Source organism: Gorilla gorilla, chromosome 23 (genome assembly GCF_029281585.2).
Source record: "Gorilla gorilla gorilla isolate KB3781 chromosome 23, NHGRI_mGorGor1-v2.1_pri, whole genome shotgun sequence".
Taxonomy (NCBI): domain Eukaryota; kingdom Metazoa; phylum Chordata; class Mammalia; order Primates; family Hominidae; genus Gorilla; species Gorilla gorilla.
Window position 1 is genome coordinate 27,154,693 of NC_086018.1, and position 16,367 is coordinate 27,171,059.

The window sequence follows — 16,367 nt, forward strand, 5'->3', positions numbered from 1 at the left end:
ACTGTACTCCAACCTGGATGACAGAGTGAGACTCTATCTGAAAAACAAAAGAAAACAAAGAAAGAAAAAGAAGATATAGTCGACATCATTAGCCATTAAGGTAATGCCAATTAAAACTATAATGAGATATCACTACATACCTATTAAAATGGCTAAAGTAAAATATACTGAAAATAACAAGTGCTGACAAGGATACAGAGCAACTGGGACTTTCATATATTGTTGGTGCAGATCTAAAATGGTAGTCATTCTGGAAAAAGTTTGGCACTTTTTTATAAAGTTAAATATACATCTACCATATGACCTAGTAATTCCATTCCTAGTTATTACCCTAGAGACATGAAAACTTATATTCACATAAAAATCAGTACACAGATGCTTATAGCAGTTCTATTCATAATTATGAATAACTAGAAACAGCCCAACAGATAAACAAGCTGTGATACATCCATACAATGAACTCTGCTCAGCAATAAGAAGGAGTAAACTATTGATACAAACACCAATTTGGATGACTCTCAAAGACGTTATGCTGACTGAAAGAAGCCAGTCTCAAAAAGATTACATACTATATGATTCTATTTCTGTGACATTTTCGAAAAGACAAAACTATAGTAAAGGAAAATGGGTCAGTGGTTGCCAGGGATTCTGGGGGAGGGGGCCTATAAAGCAATAGTGCAAAGAAAATTATTGGGGTAATGGAGCTGTTCTGAATCCTGATTGTACTGGTGGTTGCACAAATCTTTTTTTTTTTTTTTCTTTGAGACAGAGTCTCACTGTGTTGCCCAGGTTGCAGTGCAGTGATGCAGTCTCAGCTCACTGCAACATCCACCTCCGGGGTTCAAGCAAATCTCCTGCCTCAGCCTCCCAAGCAGTTGTGATTACAGGTGCCCACCACCACACCTGGCTAATATTTGTATTTTTAGTAGAGACGGGGTTTCACTTTGTTGGCCAGAGTGGTCTCTTAACTCCTGATCTCAAGTGATCCACCTGCCTCGGCCTCCCAAAGTGCTGGGATTACAGACGTAAGCCACCATGCCCGGCTGTGGTTACACAAATCTATACAAGTGTTAAAATTTATAGAACTATATGCCAAAATACTGTATAGCAATGTAAAAACAAAATTGTAAAATGGGGCCTATAATGTGTTTGCTTTGAGGGTTAGCTATAAAGCACTCACTACCTGGCACATAGTAAACAGTCAATAAAATGTTTAGCTGTTACTCACATTTGAAGTTTATGAGATTTTCTCCCCCTTAAAGCTTACTGAAGTGCAGTAGAAACACAAACATTAAAAAGTGATGCTCGCCGACAGGGAAACACATTGGTGGTTGCGTACTTATTGGTCAGCTTGAAATTAAGTGTTGCAAGAGTGGAAGAAGGGGGAGGTCCCAGGGGAAGGGACCCTGGGAAGTTGAGGCTGATTGCTTGCTGGAAGCCCACCCTGCCAGGCTCCTTCAGGCCATCTGACATCCCTGATGATGCTTACCATGTGCTGCTTCTCTGTTGTGGCAGTTTGCTGGGATGGAGTCAGGCTATGCTTGCTTCTGTGGAAACAATCCTGATTACTGGAAGTACGGGGAGGCAGCCAGTACCGAATGCAACAGCGTCTGCTTCGGGGATCACACCCAACCCTGTGGTGGTGATGGCAGGATCATCCTCTTTGATAGTGAGTATGCCCTGTGCCCATCACTGCCCAAGGCACAGGAACCCTTGGACCAGAGCAACGAGCCTGCCCACCCTCCCTCACTTCTATGTATTCATTCATTCACTTGGCAATAGACAATACTTGTGACTAGACCCTGGGAATACAGCACAGTGCATGAAGACTCAGCCCCTGCCTTCTGGAAGAGAGAACAGACACTTAAAAAGGGATTAGCTACAGTCATGCCAAACGCTTTGAAGCAACGTGGCCTATTGTGTGATGTTTAGACAACCCAGAAATGATAACCTTTCCAATTTTACATAGACACTAATATAACAATCCAGTATCAGCTTTATTATACTCTTGCTTTAATATAATTTCCAAACCCTTTTGACTTTTTTTTTTTTAGGCATTTGGGATTTATATATTATTGTGATAGACCTGAGGAGACAACGTAGCTCTAAGTTGTTTTTTCAGGCCTGGCATTGGGTTTGCCCTGACCCACCTCCTCTCTAAACTGCTGCATTTGTGAGATACTGGCCAGGGGCAGAGTGTGTTCAGAATGGGAGTGGATCCAGGGCCTTGACCTCACCAACATCATGTTCTAACCACTGAGCCAGCTGATTCCTCATCATAATCCACCAGCATCCTCTCAGTGGCAGTGAAACTTTGTGATAATTACAGCACTGTGCAGCACCAGATTTAAAGATAGTGGAGGCAGACAAAAAAAAAAAAAAAAGGCTCAAGATTACCAAGAAATATTGTAGTGTCTGTGGTGTCTTTGGCCTTTAGGCTAGAGGAGGTGCGCTACTGGCATCTCAACCAGGCAGCATGGCTAGTTTTGAGCAAAAATGACATATGGTTTATTAGTTTCCTAGGACTGCCATAACAGATTATCACCAACTGGGTGGCTTAAAACAACAAACATTCATTCTCTGACAGTTCTGGAGGCTAGAAATCCAAAATCGAGGTGTCAGCAGGGCTGTGCTCTCTCCAAAGTCTCCAGGGAAGCCCTCCTCACTTCTGGTGGTTGTGGGCGATCCTTGGCATTTGTTGGCCGCACCACTCCAGTCTCTGCCTTCTCTTTCACATGGCCATCTTCCCTCTGCGTGTGTCTGTGTGTCTGTGTCTCTGTGTGTCTCCTTAAAAGGAACCAATCATTGGATTTAGGGCCCACCTTAATTTAGTATAGCCTCATCTTAACTCGGTTACATAACATTCACAGGTACCAGGTGTTAGGACTTGAACATATCTTTCTAGGGGACACAATTCAGCCACTATATATATGGTGACTATAAAACCCAGCCAAGGTTTATAACTGAGCCTTTTACATGTTATAGCTTAGATATTGTCTAAAGTGTGTTTGTATTTGGGGTGGGAAGACAGGATTAGTGAACAGAACTTACAGTCAATTGATTTTTTTAGCTAAGTGTGCCCATTGGAGACTGCCAGTTGATTCCTATACATCCTGTTATGTCCAGACCAATGCTTAGTTTGATACCTTTGTTTTGGCTAAAGACTGAACTTTGGCTAATGATTAAGGAATCTTGCTAAAGCTTAGTTGGCAAATAACTACACACTGCACATCTATTTAACCTTTTATTCTAGAGTTCATTATTATAAGATTCTCTGCCTTAACACTGTAACTCAGGAGAGTAAGTTTTCTGAACTTGCAAAATGCCTGGTATACTCTTAAGTGAAAAAACAAAGGAAATGTTTCTTGAGTACCTAGTATGCATGAAGTCCTTATCTAAATTATCACATTCGGTTCTCTTGGCACCCTTCTGAAGTAGGGGTTATTGTGATTACTCTCATTTCACAGAAGAGAGCCACATGACATGGACAGGATAAATAACTTGCTGGGATTCATACTGCCAAGAAACCACTAGAGAGGTGCTAGAGAGGAAAGAAGAGTAGCGTGAGGGTTTACTGCCTGTTTTTTGACTTTAAATAGAATGCAGTGTCAATTAAAAAATGGAAAATGAGTGTTCACAGATATATGGAGAAATTGGAACCCTCATACATTGCTGGTGGGAATGTAAAATGGTGCAGCTGCTTTGGAAAACAGTCTGGCCAGCCTGGCCAACATGGTGAAACCCCATCTCTACTAAAAATACAAAAATTACCTGGTTGTGGTGGCACATGTGCCTGTAATCCCAGCTACTTGGGAGGCTGAGGCACGAGAATCACTTGAACCCAGGAGGTGGAGGTTGCAGTGAGCTGAGATAGCGCTCTGCCTGGCGACAGAGCAAGACTCCATCTCAAAAAAAAAAAGTAAAGTCTGGCATTTCCTCAAAACGTGAACAGAGAGTAACTGTATGACCCAGCAATTCCATTCTTAGGTATATACCTGAGAGAACTGAAAACATGTTTCCACAAAAAACATACATACCAATGTTCCTAGCAACATTATTCATAATAGCCAAAAAGCGGCAGCAAACCAAATGTCTATCAGCTGATGAATGGATAAACAAAGTGGATATCCATATGATGGAATATTATTCAACCATAAAAATAAATAAAGTACTGAGGCATGCTACGACATGGATGAACCTCGAAACCATTATTCTAAATGAAAGAACCAGATGCAAAGGGCTACATATTTTATGATCTCATTTATATGAAATGTCCAGAATAGGCAAAGCCACACAAATGGAAGCCAGATTCCGGGTTGCCAAGGGCTGGGGAAAGGGCAAGAATATGGAGTGACTGCTTAATAGGTATGGATTTTCTTTTTAGGGTGATAAAAATGTTCTGGAATTAGGGATGATGATTGTATAACATTGTGGATATACTGAATACCACTGATTCATATATAGATAGTCCCCAACTTAGGACAGTCAACTTATGATTTTTCAACTTTACAGTAGGTTTATCAGGGTATTAAATGCATATTTCACTTTGATATTTTCAATTTACAATGGGTTTATCAGGACGTAACCCCATTATAAGTCAAGGAACATCTGTACTTTAAAATGGTTAAAATGCTGGATTTTAGATCAAGAAGAAATAGAATGTAGTTTTTATAAGACAGTCTTTGAATTAGCACATTTTTATTGGGCATCTGCTGTGTGGTAGATAAAAGTATGTTTTCTTTAGTATAGTGCCTTTACTGGAGGTGTCAAGCAGAAATAATCTGGATTAAATTGTAAATGCAGCACTATGGAAATAGTCTCTAAAGTGCACACCAAGTAGCATCTTTGGTACTACTAGGAAAGAGTACTGGCCCTCACATAAAGGTGCACTGAAGTGAATTAATTATAACAACAATTATTGCTATTTACTGAGTGCTTGTCATGTGCTAGACTTGATGCCAAGTGCTTTTGTGTATTTTATGTTATTTAATCCTTGTAGCAATCCTGTTGATAAGAAAACTGTGGATCAAAAGATGAAGTAATTTGTCTGTGCTAGTAAGTGCCAGAGCCAGGATTCAAACCCTGGTTTGCCACATTTGAAATTTTTCTATTTTCAGCAGCTAGAATCCCTTTTATTAACAACAGTAAAAATAGATCATAATAACGGATCCAGTTTTATGCTTTAAAGTTATGTGAACAAAGTGTGCCCAGTTCTGATTATTCCCACATTGGCCCCTTGTGCAGCTCTCCAGAAGCAGCCCTTTCTGGCTTGCATTTGCTCAAGGACTAAGAAGGCTGGCATTCTGAGAGGCTGCTCACGCCATCCTCCAGAGGCCCAGATGCCTGTGGTCTACAGGACCCCTGACAGCAGCCAGTTCTGTAACTCACACCCCATTGCTCTGCTGAGAAAGGTACAAAATGCAGCACTGTATAAATAATCTCTAAAGGTGCATCTAGAGGCCGGCACAGGGGTGCACACCTGTAATTCTAGGCTGGAGGCTGAGGCAGGAGAATCGCTTCAACCCGGGAGGTGGAGGTTGCAGTGAGCCAAGATCACACCACTGTACTCCAGCCTGGGCGACAGAGTGAGACTCCATCTAAAAAAAAAGGTCCATCTAGTAGAGAGTAAAATAGTTTGAACAGCTCAAGTACCACCTCATGGAAATCCTTATGACTCATTGAACAAGGCTGAGCACTTTGGAAATGGTGACCACAGACTGTCCCATGATTTGGGAGGGTGAAGATGTCTCCCTAAAGATATTGGAGAAGTTAGATGGTGAGAAACGACCAGGTTACAGTCTGTCTCCCAGAACATGAGGCCCTGCTACCAGTGTGGCTCGCATGTGGGTCTCAGTCAGAGTGTCAGCGACGTCTTCCTGTCCTCTGCTGATTAGAGGAACACCCAGGCTCCTCTGCAGTAGAAGTACTCAGGCTGTGTTTGCTCTTTGGCAGAGAGACGACGGGGCTAGTGGGGGTGGAGGGTGAGGGGCAGCTGGCAGAAGCTGTCTGCTCAGTCATCACTGCCACATCAAGTAATTTGTCACAGACTCTCTGGCTGATTTTTCAGCAAGCTCTCATGGACTTGGAGAGGTCACAGAGGTGAGCTGTGTACTGTGGGCAAACACAACACTGACGGGGGCTTCATAGCCTCTGCTACCCCTAGGGATTATAATTTATTGAATTAACAGAACCAAACAGAAGAACATGTAGGCCAGAGTCAACAGTGGGTTACAGGAACTACCCAGGCTAGCCTGTTGGGACTCCCTTGGCTTCTAGGCCCGGAAGGGAAGGGTCAGTCATCTGGATTGGACCTTATTTTGTAGCATTAGTTGAACATTTATCATTGACAGGACCCTGCGCTATTCACTTTACATGCGTTGTCTCCCTTAATTCTCACAGTACTGTGAAGCAGGTACTGTTATGCTTATTTTACAGATGAGAAAACTGAGGCTCATAAAAGTTCAGTAATTTGCCCAAGGTCCCACAGATAAAGATCCTGCCTTCATGGAACCTTTATTTTAGTGGGAAGGGAAGAGATTAATTGTGAAAGTGATTGGTCTAAGGATGGGTAGGATCTGGCTCCTGGGACTGTGTTAGCAATTGCATTTCATAGACTCCAAGATGCCTCAATTCTGAGGTGCAACATTATTTTATACACCATTAAGGGAAAAAAATATTTCCAGTTTAACAATGACACGCATTGACTAAAAGATACATCCCAGTTTAAAAGATTAAAGTGTATCCCTTAGAGTTGATGAAATATGGTACCAGCCTTCTTTCTTGGGTGCCAAGAAAGAGTAGAATCTTTCCATCCTGAGTGGAATCTGATTCATGGCTGGGACCCATTTGGCTGAGGTTTGTTTCCTGAGACACACCCATTATCATTCCTGTCTAGAAGTGGAGCACTCAGCTGGGGTTCAGGGAAGCTGCCTGTCCTGACTAATGCCTGAGGCTTCTTCCCAAAGAAATGGACTCAGCTAGTATCGAGGAGGAGCAGGAAGATTGAAGAGAATCACAGAAGGCAGGAGGACACCGGCCCCCTGCCATGGAGGGCTTGCCCAGGTCTATCCTGGGCCCTCCACTCACCCAGATTGTATATGTCGGGCTAATCTCTCCTTCAAAAAATAAGGTCTTGACTACTATATTTCAAGTTTCCTGTTGGATTATCACTGAATTTTAATAATCCATCATAAAGATCATCTGTTCTCAAAATTGCTGAATTAAATATGCTGTCAGCACGGAATCCAAAGTTTTAGGTTTAAGGTCTGCCCTTGCTATTGAAAAATACCAGTTTCAGTTGGATACTTTATTCTTTTCAAATAATGGTAAAAATAGAATACCCAACACTTACTGAGCTTATACTGTGTGTCACATCTTACACAGAACACTTCATAAGCATTACTCCTGCTAATTCTCATGACCCCACGAGAGAGAAACTATTACCATTTTCATTGTATAGATGAATAAACTGAGATATACAGAGGTTTAGTAACCTGCTCAAATTCATAGTTAGTACATGGTGAAGTCAGGATTAGAACCCAGGAAGTCTTTCTCCAAAGCTTGATTTTTTCTTAAATTAGGTTCTAATTTTAGGTATAATGTACATACAGTAAAAATCACCCTTTCAGTTGTATACTTCAGTGGGATTTGACAAATATATAAGCAATCGAGATTAGGACTTTTTTTTTTTTATCACCTCACAAGTTCCTTTCTGCTCCTTTGTGGTCAGTTCCCTTCCCCAACCCAACTCCTCAGCAACAACTGATCTGTATTCTGTTCATATATATATATGTATATATATATATATATATATATACACACACACATATATATGTATATATATGTGTATATATATATGTATATATGTATATATATGTATATATATATGTATATATATGTGTATATATATATAGTTTTGTGTTTTGCAGAATATTATATAAATGGACTCACAGTATTTAGCCATTTGTGTCTGGCTTCTTTCACTTAGAATAATGCTTTTTTTTTTTTTTTTTTTGAGATGGAGTTTCGCTCTTGTTGCCCAGTCTAGAGTGCAATGGCGCGATCTTGGCTCACAGCAACCTCCGCCTCCCTGGTTCAAGCCATTCTCCTGCCTCAGCCTCCGGAGTAGCTGGGATTACAGGCATGCACCACCACACCCAGCTAATTTTGTATTTCTAGTAGAGACGGGGTTTCTCCATGTTGGTCAGGCTGGTCTCGAACTCCGGACCTCAGGTGATCCACCCGCCTTGTCCTCCCAAAGTGCTGGGATTACAGGCGTGAGCCACCACGCCCGGCCAGAATAATGCTTTATGATTCACCTATGTTGTTGCCTGTATCAGTAGTTTTTTTCCTTTTTTTTTTATTTTTTATTTTTTATTTTTTATTGATCATTCTTGGGTGTTTCTCGCAGAGGGGGATTTGGCAGGGTCACAGGACAATAGTGGAGGGAAGGTCAGCAGATAAACAAGTGAACAAAGTTCTCTGATTTTCCTAGGCAGAGGACCCTGTGGCCTTCCGCAGTGTCTGTGTCCCTGGGTACTTGAGATTAGGGAGTGGTGATGACTCTTAACGAGCATGCTGCCTTCAAGCATCTGTTTAACAAAGCACATCTTGCACCGCCCTTAATCCATTCAACCCTGAGTGGATACAGCACATGTTTCAGAGAGCACAGGGTTGGGGGCAACGTCACAGATCAACAGGATACCAAGGCAGAAGAATTTTTCTTAGTACAGAACAAAATGAAAAGTCTCCCATGTCTACTTCTTTCTACACAGACACGGCAACCATCCGATTTCTCAATCTTTTCCCCACCTTTCCCCCCTTTCTATTCCACAAAACCGCCATTGTCATCATGGCCCGTTCTCAATGAGCTGTTGGGTACACCTCCCAGATGGGGTGGTGGCCGGGCAGAGGGGCTCCTCACTTCCCAGTAGGGGCGGCCGGGCAGAGGCGCCCCTCACCTCCCAGACGGGGCGGCTGGCCAGGCGGGGGACTGACCCCCCCACCTCCCTCCCGGACGGGGTGGCTGGCCGGGTGGGGGGCTGACCCCCCCCACCTCCCTCCCAGACTGGGCGGCCCGCCGGGCGGGGGGCTGACCCCCCCACCTCCCTCCCGGACGGGGCGGCTGGCCAGGCAGAGGGGCTCCTCACTTCCCAGTAGGGGCGGCCGGGCAGAGGCGCCCCTCACCTCCCGGACGGGGCGGCTGGCCGGGCGGGGGACTGACCCCCCCACCTCCCTCCCGGACGGGGCGGCTGGCCGGGCGGGGAGCTGACCCCCCTACCTCCCTCCCGGACGGGGCGGCTGGCCGGGCAGAGGGGCTCCTCACTTCCCAGTAGGGGCGGCCGGGCAGAGGCGCCCCTCACCTCCCGGACGGGGCGACTGGCCAGGTGGGGGGCTAACCCTCCCACCTCCCTTCCGGACAGGGCGGCTGGCCGGGCGGGGGGCTAACCCCCCCACCTCCCTCCCGGACAGAGCGGCTGGCCGGGCAGAGGGGCTCCTCACTTCCCAGTAGGGGCGGCCGGGCAGAGGCGTCCCTCACCTCCTGGACAGGGCGGCTGGCCGGGCGGGGGGCTGATCCCCCCACCTCCCTCCCCGACAGGGCGGCTGGCCGGGCGGGGGGCTGGCCCCCCCACCTCCCTCCCGGACGAGGTGGCTGCCGGGCGGAGACGCTCCTCACTTCCCAGACAGGGTGGCTGCCGGGCGGAGGAGCTCCTCACTTCTCAGACGGGGCGGCTGCCGGGCGGAGGGGCTCCTCACTTCTCAGACGGGGCGGTTGCCGGGCAGAGGGTCTCCTCACTTCTCAGACAGGGCGGCCGGGCAGAGACGCTCCTCACATCCCGGACAGGGCGGCAGGGCAGAGGTGCTCCCCACATCTCAGACGATGGGCGGCCGGGCAGAGACGCTCCTCACTTTCCAGACTGGGCAGCCAGGCAGAGGGGCTCCTCATTTCCCAGACGGGGTCGCGGCCGGGCAGAGGCTGCAATCTCGGCACTTTGGGAGGCCAAGGCAGGCGGCTGGGAGGTGGTTGTAGCCGGCCGAGATCACGCCACTGCACTCCAGCCTGGGCGCCACTGAGCACTGAGTTAACGAGACTCCGTCTGCAATCCCGGCACCTCGGGAGGCCGAGGCTGGCAGATCACTCGCGGTTAGGAGCTGGAGACCAGCCCAGCCAACACAGCGAAACCCCGTCTCCACAATACGAAAACCAGTCAGGCGTGGCGGCGCGCGCCTGCAATCGCAGGCACTCGGCAGGCTGAGGCAGGAGAATCAGGCAGGGAGGTTGCAGTGAGCTGAGATGGCAGCAGTACCGTCCAGCTTCGGCTCGGCATCGGAGGGAGACCATGGAAAGAGAGGGAGAGGGAGAGGGAGAGGCGTTTTTTTCCTTTTTATTGCTAAGAAGTGCTCCTTTGTACAGATGTATCGCAATCTGTTCATCTATTCACCAGTTGACAAACATTGGTCTGTCTATGATAAAGCTGTTGTAAACATCCAAGTACAGGTGCTTATGTGGACATATGTTGTCATTTCTCTTGGGTACCTACCTAGGAGTGGGATTGCTGGGTCATGTGCTAAGTGCATATTTAGCATTATAAGTCACTGCCAACTGTTTTCCAAAGTGGATGTGCCATTTTGCATTCTGACCAACAATATGTATGATTTTCATTTGCTCCACTTTCTCTCCAGCTACAGATACTTTTGTATGATCTGTTTTTTAAATGTGATCCATTCTAGTAGGTATGTAGTAGTATCTCATTGTGGTTTTAATTTGCATTTCTCTAATTACCAATGATATTGAACATCTTTTTGTATTCTTATTTGCCATCTGGTATATTCCTTTCCCCTAAAGAAATTCCTTTAGCATTTTCTCTAGTACAGGTTGACTGTCAATAGCTTCTTTCAGCTATTGTTCGAAAAAGCTTTATTTCACCTTCATTTTTTAGAGTAATTTTTGCTGGGTATTGATTTCTGTGCTGACAGCTTTTTTCTTTCAGTACTTCAAAGATATTGCTCCATATTCTTGTGACTTGTATGGTTTTTAGAGATGTCTGCTCTATCTTTATTCCCCTGTATGTAATCTTTTCCTCTTCCTTGCCTGCCTTCAAGATTTTATCTTTGGTTTTGAGGCCGGATGTGGTGGCTCATGCCTGTAATCCCAGCACTTTGGGAGGCCGAGGCAGGTGGATCACGAGGTCAGGAGATCGAGACCATCCTGGCAAACACGGTGAAACCCCGTCTCTACTAAAAATACAAAAAATTAACCAGGCGAGGTGGCGCATGCCTGTAGTCCCAGCTACTCGGGAGGCTGAGGCAGGAGAATGGCGTGAACCCAGGAGGTGAAGCTTGCAGTGAGCAGAGATCGCGTCATTGCACTCCAGCCTGGGCAACAGAGCAAGACTCCATCCCAAAAAAAAAAAAAAAAAAAAGATTTTATCTTTGGTTTTGGTTTTCAACTTTTTTTTTTTTTTTTTTTTTTTGAGACAGGGTCTTACTCTGTCACCCAGGCTATAGTGCAGTAGTGCAGTCATGGCCCACTACAGCCTCGACCCCCTGGGCTCAAGCAATCCTCCTGCCTTAGCCTCCTGAGTAGCTAGGATTATGGGCATGTGCCACCATACCCAGCTAAGTTTTTAATTTTGTGTAGAGATAGGGTCTCACTATGTTACCCAGACTGATCTTGAACTCCTGGGCTCAAGCAGTCCTCCTGCCTTGACCTCCCAAAGTGCTGGGATTACAGGCATGAGCCACCATGCCCAGACTGGTTTTCAACATTTAACTATGATGTGTCTAGGTGTGTCTTCTTTGTGTGTTTTGTTTGTTTGTTTTTGCTTTTGTTTTTGTTTTTAATTTTTTTGTTTGCTTGGGTTTGCTGAAATTCTTGTATCTGTAGTTTGTCACCTTTTATTGATTTTGGAACATTTTTCACCATTATCTCTTCAAACATTTCTTCTGCTCCATTCTTTTTTTCTTCTTTTGGCACCGCAATTACACATATGTTAGACTATTTGATATTGTCCTACAGCTGTTGGGTGCTCTGTTCTGTTTGTTTCACTTTGTTTTCCCCTTTGTTTCATTTGGGGATAATTTCTGTTGACCTGTCTTCAAGTTTATTGATTCTTTCCTCAGCTGTGTCTAGTATCCAGATAAGCCCATCAAAGGAATTCTTCAGTGCTTGCTTCAGCAGCACATATACTAAAATTGGAACAAAACAGAGTAGATTAACATGGCCCCTGTGCAAGGATGACATGCAAATTCATGAAGCATTCTATAATTAAAAAAAAATTCATCTCCGATATTGTTTGATTTCCAGTAGATTTTTTTTTTTTTTTTTTTTAAGAGACAAGATCTCACTCTGCCACCTAGGCTGGAGTGCAGTGGTGCAATCATAGCTCTCTGCAGCCTTGACCTGCTGGGCTCAAGTGATCCTCCTGCTTCAGAATCCTGAGTAGCTGGGACTGCAGGCACACACCACCATGCCTGGCTAATTTTAAAATTTTTGTAGAGATGGGGTCTCACTGTGTTCCTCAGGCTGGTTTTGAACTCCTAGTCGAGAGATCCTCCTCCCGTGGCCCCTCAAAGTGTTGGGATTACAGGCATGAGCCACCATGCCTTGCCTCCAGTAGATTATTTACTGTATTCATCATGTAGTCTCTGTCTGATAGTTCTAGCATCTGGGTCATCATTGAGTCTAGTTTTGTAGATTGTTTTATCTCTTAACAATGTCTTTCCCCCCTCCCACCCTTGCTTTTATATGTGTGTTGTAATTTTTTATTGAATGCCATATGCTATGTATAGAAGAACACTAGGGGCTGAGATAGTGTTGACACCTGGGCAGATCTGCATAGTGTAGGGACTGAGCCAGTCTATCAGAAGTTGAGCTGGGTTGTTTCTATCACTACCCTCAATGCACATCAGGCTTTAAATTCCTCCAGTGACGGGCTGCTATCAGCTTGTGCTTAGTGTGGAGCCTAGGGTACCTGTGAGTTTTCCTCAGTAGTCCTGTTCCATCCTCAGCTTTGAGGAGTTCCCACATGCCTGTGCCACAGAGGGGCTCCTTCTCCACCCTCTTTCCCTCCCTCAGTGGTAGGCTATGGCTGTTTGTTACCTGGCTCTACTCATGGTGAGGTCATGGGGGTGGTTCTTGGTTCTCCTGCCCTGTCCTCAGTCTTAGACAGGATGTGTAAAGGCCACCAGCCTGAGGTCTTTTCAGCATTCCCACACCCTTCTTCTCTCCCTGGCAGCCAAACACTGCCTTGCGTCTGTGGTGGATCTTGGGAAGGAGAATTTCTTGCCCTCCCTCCAGGAGTAGTAGAGCTCTGCTTTGCATCGGCTGCAGGATCCTGGACTCAAGACGGCTCAAGGCAATCAGGGACCAATGGCTTTTGCTTCTGCTCTTCCCCCAGAAGCAGTGAATCTTCACCTGGTTACTTTGACAGGAAGGAGAATTTCAAGGAGGCTGAAATTTGGGTTTGTGAAATGGTGTTTGGTATAGACTTTTCTAGTCAAATCAGGTCTACTCCCTCCCCCAGAGGCAAACAGATTTTGCTTCTGTCTGTTTTCAGTGGCCCTGGGAGTAACAGGATTTGCTTCCCCTCTCCCAGCTGCCGAAGGCTTTTACTTTCTTAGAGAGGAGAGTCCCTTCCTGCAAGTGCGAAGAGAAGGAAGTGGGCAGTATTCCATTCCTGTCCCCCAGTGGCAGCCTGTCACCTCCTGCACATTCATGCCACTCAGGGGGACTGTGGTCTGCTGGCCAACCCGAGTCACTTGTGAAAGCACTGAGTGGAGGTCTGTGCAGAAAAGCTCACAAGTGAGTGCAAAATGTCCATTGTGTCTGGGACTCCCAGTTGCCCTAAGCTGAGACACTAGCCCACTCTCAGCCTTTAAGAGTTTGTTAAAATTTTAGTGCTTTCTTGTTACTTCTCTGGCGGTCACCTCTTCCTCCTGTGTTCTCTCAAAGATGAAACTGTTTGTGTGGCCTGACTCTCCTTGATGGGGCTTTGATTTTGTAGAATTAAGTTCCCCTGGTTGTCATGAGACCTCAGCTGAGTTTTAAGCTTTTTCTCATTGTTAGGATAGAAGCAGCATTCACTTGTTTTTGTTGTTTTGAGACAGAGCCTCACTCTGTTGCCCAGGCTGGAGTGCAGTAGTGTGATCTCGGCTCACTGCAACCTCCAGCTCCCGGGTTCAAGAAATTCTCCTGTCTCAGCCTCCCTAGTAGCTGGGACTATAGTCACACGCCACCACGCCCAGCTAATTTTTGTATTTTTAGTAGAGACGGGGTTTCACCATATTGGTCAGGCTGGTCTTTAACTCTTGACCTCAGGTGATCCACCTGCCTTGGCCTCCCAAAGTGCTGGGATTACAGGCGTGAGCCACCGCGCCCGGACTGCTTGTTGTTTTCTACATCCTAAAGGGAACCAGAACTCCCCCAAAGCCTACTTTTTAAATCCTAGCCCTGGCCGGGTGCGGTGGCACATGCCTATAATCCCAGCACTTTGGGAGGCCGAGACGGGTGGATCATGAGGTCAGGAGATCGAGACCATCCTGGCTAACACGGTGAAACCCCATCTCTACTAAAAATACAAAAAAAAGTTAGCCAGCCTGGTGGTGGACACCTGTAGTCCCAGCTACTCGGAAGGCTGAGACAGGAGAATGGTGTGAACCCAGGAGAAAGAGGTTGCAGTGAGCTGAGATCACACCACTGCACTCCAGCCTGGGAGACAGAGGGAGACTCCTTCTCAAAAAAAAAAAAAAAAAAAAAAAAAATCCTAGCCCTACATTCCCTCCCAAGGAGTTTCAGTTCTAAGATCTTGTTTACATTTCACCATGTAAGACAGGAAATCACTGCATCCCCTTTCTAGAACATGCCTATCAAAAACAGGAGTCCAGAGAAATCAAATGTGCTCAGTACAGAGTGCTCAGAATCTAGCATGTTTCCTCACTGCAGAAAGTCATTTCTTGTGCTGCAGTTTCCCTGCTTGAAAACGTGGTCCCTCATGGGAGCGTTGCAAGGGTACTGGGGACACACAAGCAGCTGTAAAGCCCTTCTCTTTTGACAACTTTACCTCATCGGGTGGCTTCCCTGCAGAGTGGCCCGAGTGGTTCGTGTGCTTTGTCTCATGTGCCGTCACACATTCCCGTGATACAGGAGCAGGTGGTGCTCTCTCCAGCCTTGAAACTGAGAGAAGCAAGAGGCCCGCGAGTGAAGTGCGGCCCCTGGCCATCACTTGGCCCTGCCAGTCCCAAGTCCAGACTCTCTGACTCCAGCCCTGCCCCAACCTAGGCCACACCACTGTGCTATGTGCTAATTCTAAGGTCTCTGGGGGAAAAACATCTCCACAGTCATTTGTCGAGAGTCTCAGCGATTCATTTTGTGACTCGATCCTGAAACATAAGACTGTCAGGTTTTACAGATAGAAACAATGTCCTAAATGGGATCCTGCTCGTTAGGAAGGCTTTAGTGCCTTGGTGTTGGAAGCGCGCCTGTGGCAAAGGCCCAGACTGAGGGTGTGGTGTCTTTTTCTCTCCTACAGCTCTCGTGGGCGCCTGCGGTGGGAACTACTCAGCCATGTCTTCTGTGGTCTATTCCCCTGACTTCCCCGACACCTATGCCACGGGGAGGGTCTGCTACTGGACCATCCGGGTTCCGGGGGCCTCCCACATCCACTTCAGCTTCCCCCTATTTGACATCAGGGACTCGGCAGACATGGTGGAGCTTCTGGATGGCTACACCCACCGTGTCCTAGCCCGCTTCCACGGGAGGAGCCGCCCACCTCTGTCCTTCAACGTCTCTCTGGACTTCGTCATCTTGTATTTCTTCTCTGATCGCATCAATCAGGCCCAGGGATTTGCTGTTTTATACCAAGGTAAGACATCTTTGCCTCCTTGGGGGTTCTTCAGGGCCCACGTGCCTTGGGCTTCTCTTCTTCACCCTTGTGACTTGGGCAGTTCTTGCGGGGCAGATTGGGCCTCAGGAACTACTGACTCAACTTGCAGATCACCCCGAGGCTGTGGCTCCTTCCCTACCCCCATTTCATAACTCATTTATGTTTCATGAGACAGAAAAGAGGTGAAAACCTGTCAATTTGGCTATTTTAGTAGGTCTAATGACAGTTTTCATGGGAGGGTTAAAAGAATTTAAAAAAACAGAATAAAAGGAACAGCTGAGACTGGGACAATTGGAAGGTTCTCAAAAGGTCATCTGGTCCGTCCTCCTTCCTCTAAACATCCTAGCTAATTCCAAAAGACTGGCTTGCCATCTTCAAACCCTGCTATGATGGAGCCACACTCTCTGCCTCTGTAATGTGAGCACATGTGTGCTGGGCACATCTCTTTGCCAGGACACAAGAAACACAGAAGGTGTTTGAGAC

General features: G+C 46.3%; 1 protein-coding gene and 1 non-coding gene across 8 annotated transcripts in view; both read left to right on the forward strand.

The window, feature by feature from the left end:
• Positions 1-16,367, forward strand: part of KREMEN1 (kringle containing transmembrane protein 1) — an 83,176-nt gene that overhangs the window by 50,663 nt on the left and 16,146 nt on the right. For 6 of the 7 annotated variants that reach the window (XM_055374099.2, XM_055374097.2, XM_019018743.4 and 3 more), the window contains exons 5-6: positions 1,516-1,669; positions 15,531-15,863. In XM_055374099.2, the coding sequence (XP_055230074.1) occupies positions 1,516-1,669; positions 15,531-15,863 (487 nt within the window). The remainder of the gene's footprint in view (positions 1-1,515; positions 1,670-15,530; positions 15,864-16,367) is intronic. The other variant, XM_055374101.2, reaches the window with a different exon arrangement.
• On the forward strand, positions 12,166-12,272 carry LOC115931988 (U6 spliceosomal RNA). The gene has a single exon (XR_004068379.2). It is a non-coding gene; the product is annotated as a U6 spliceosomal RNA (small nuclear RNA).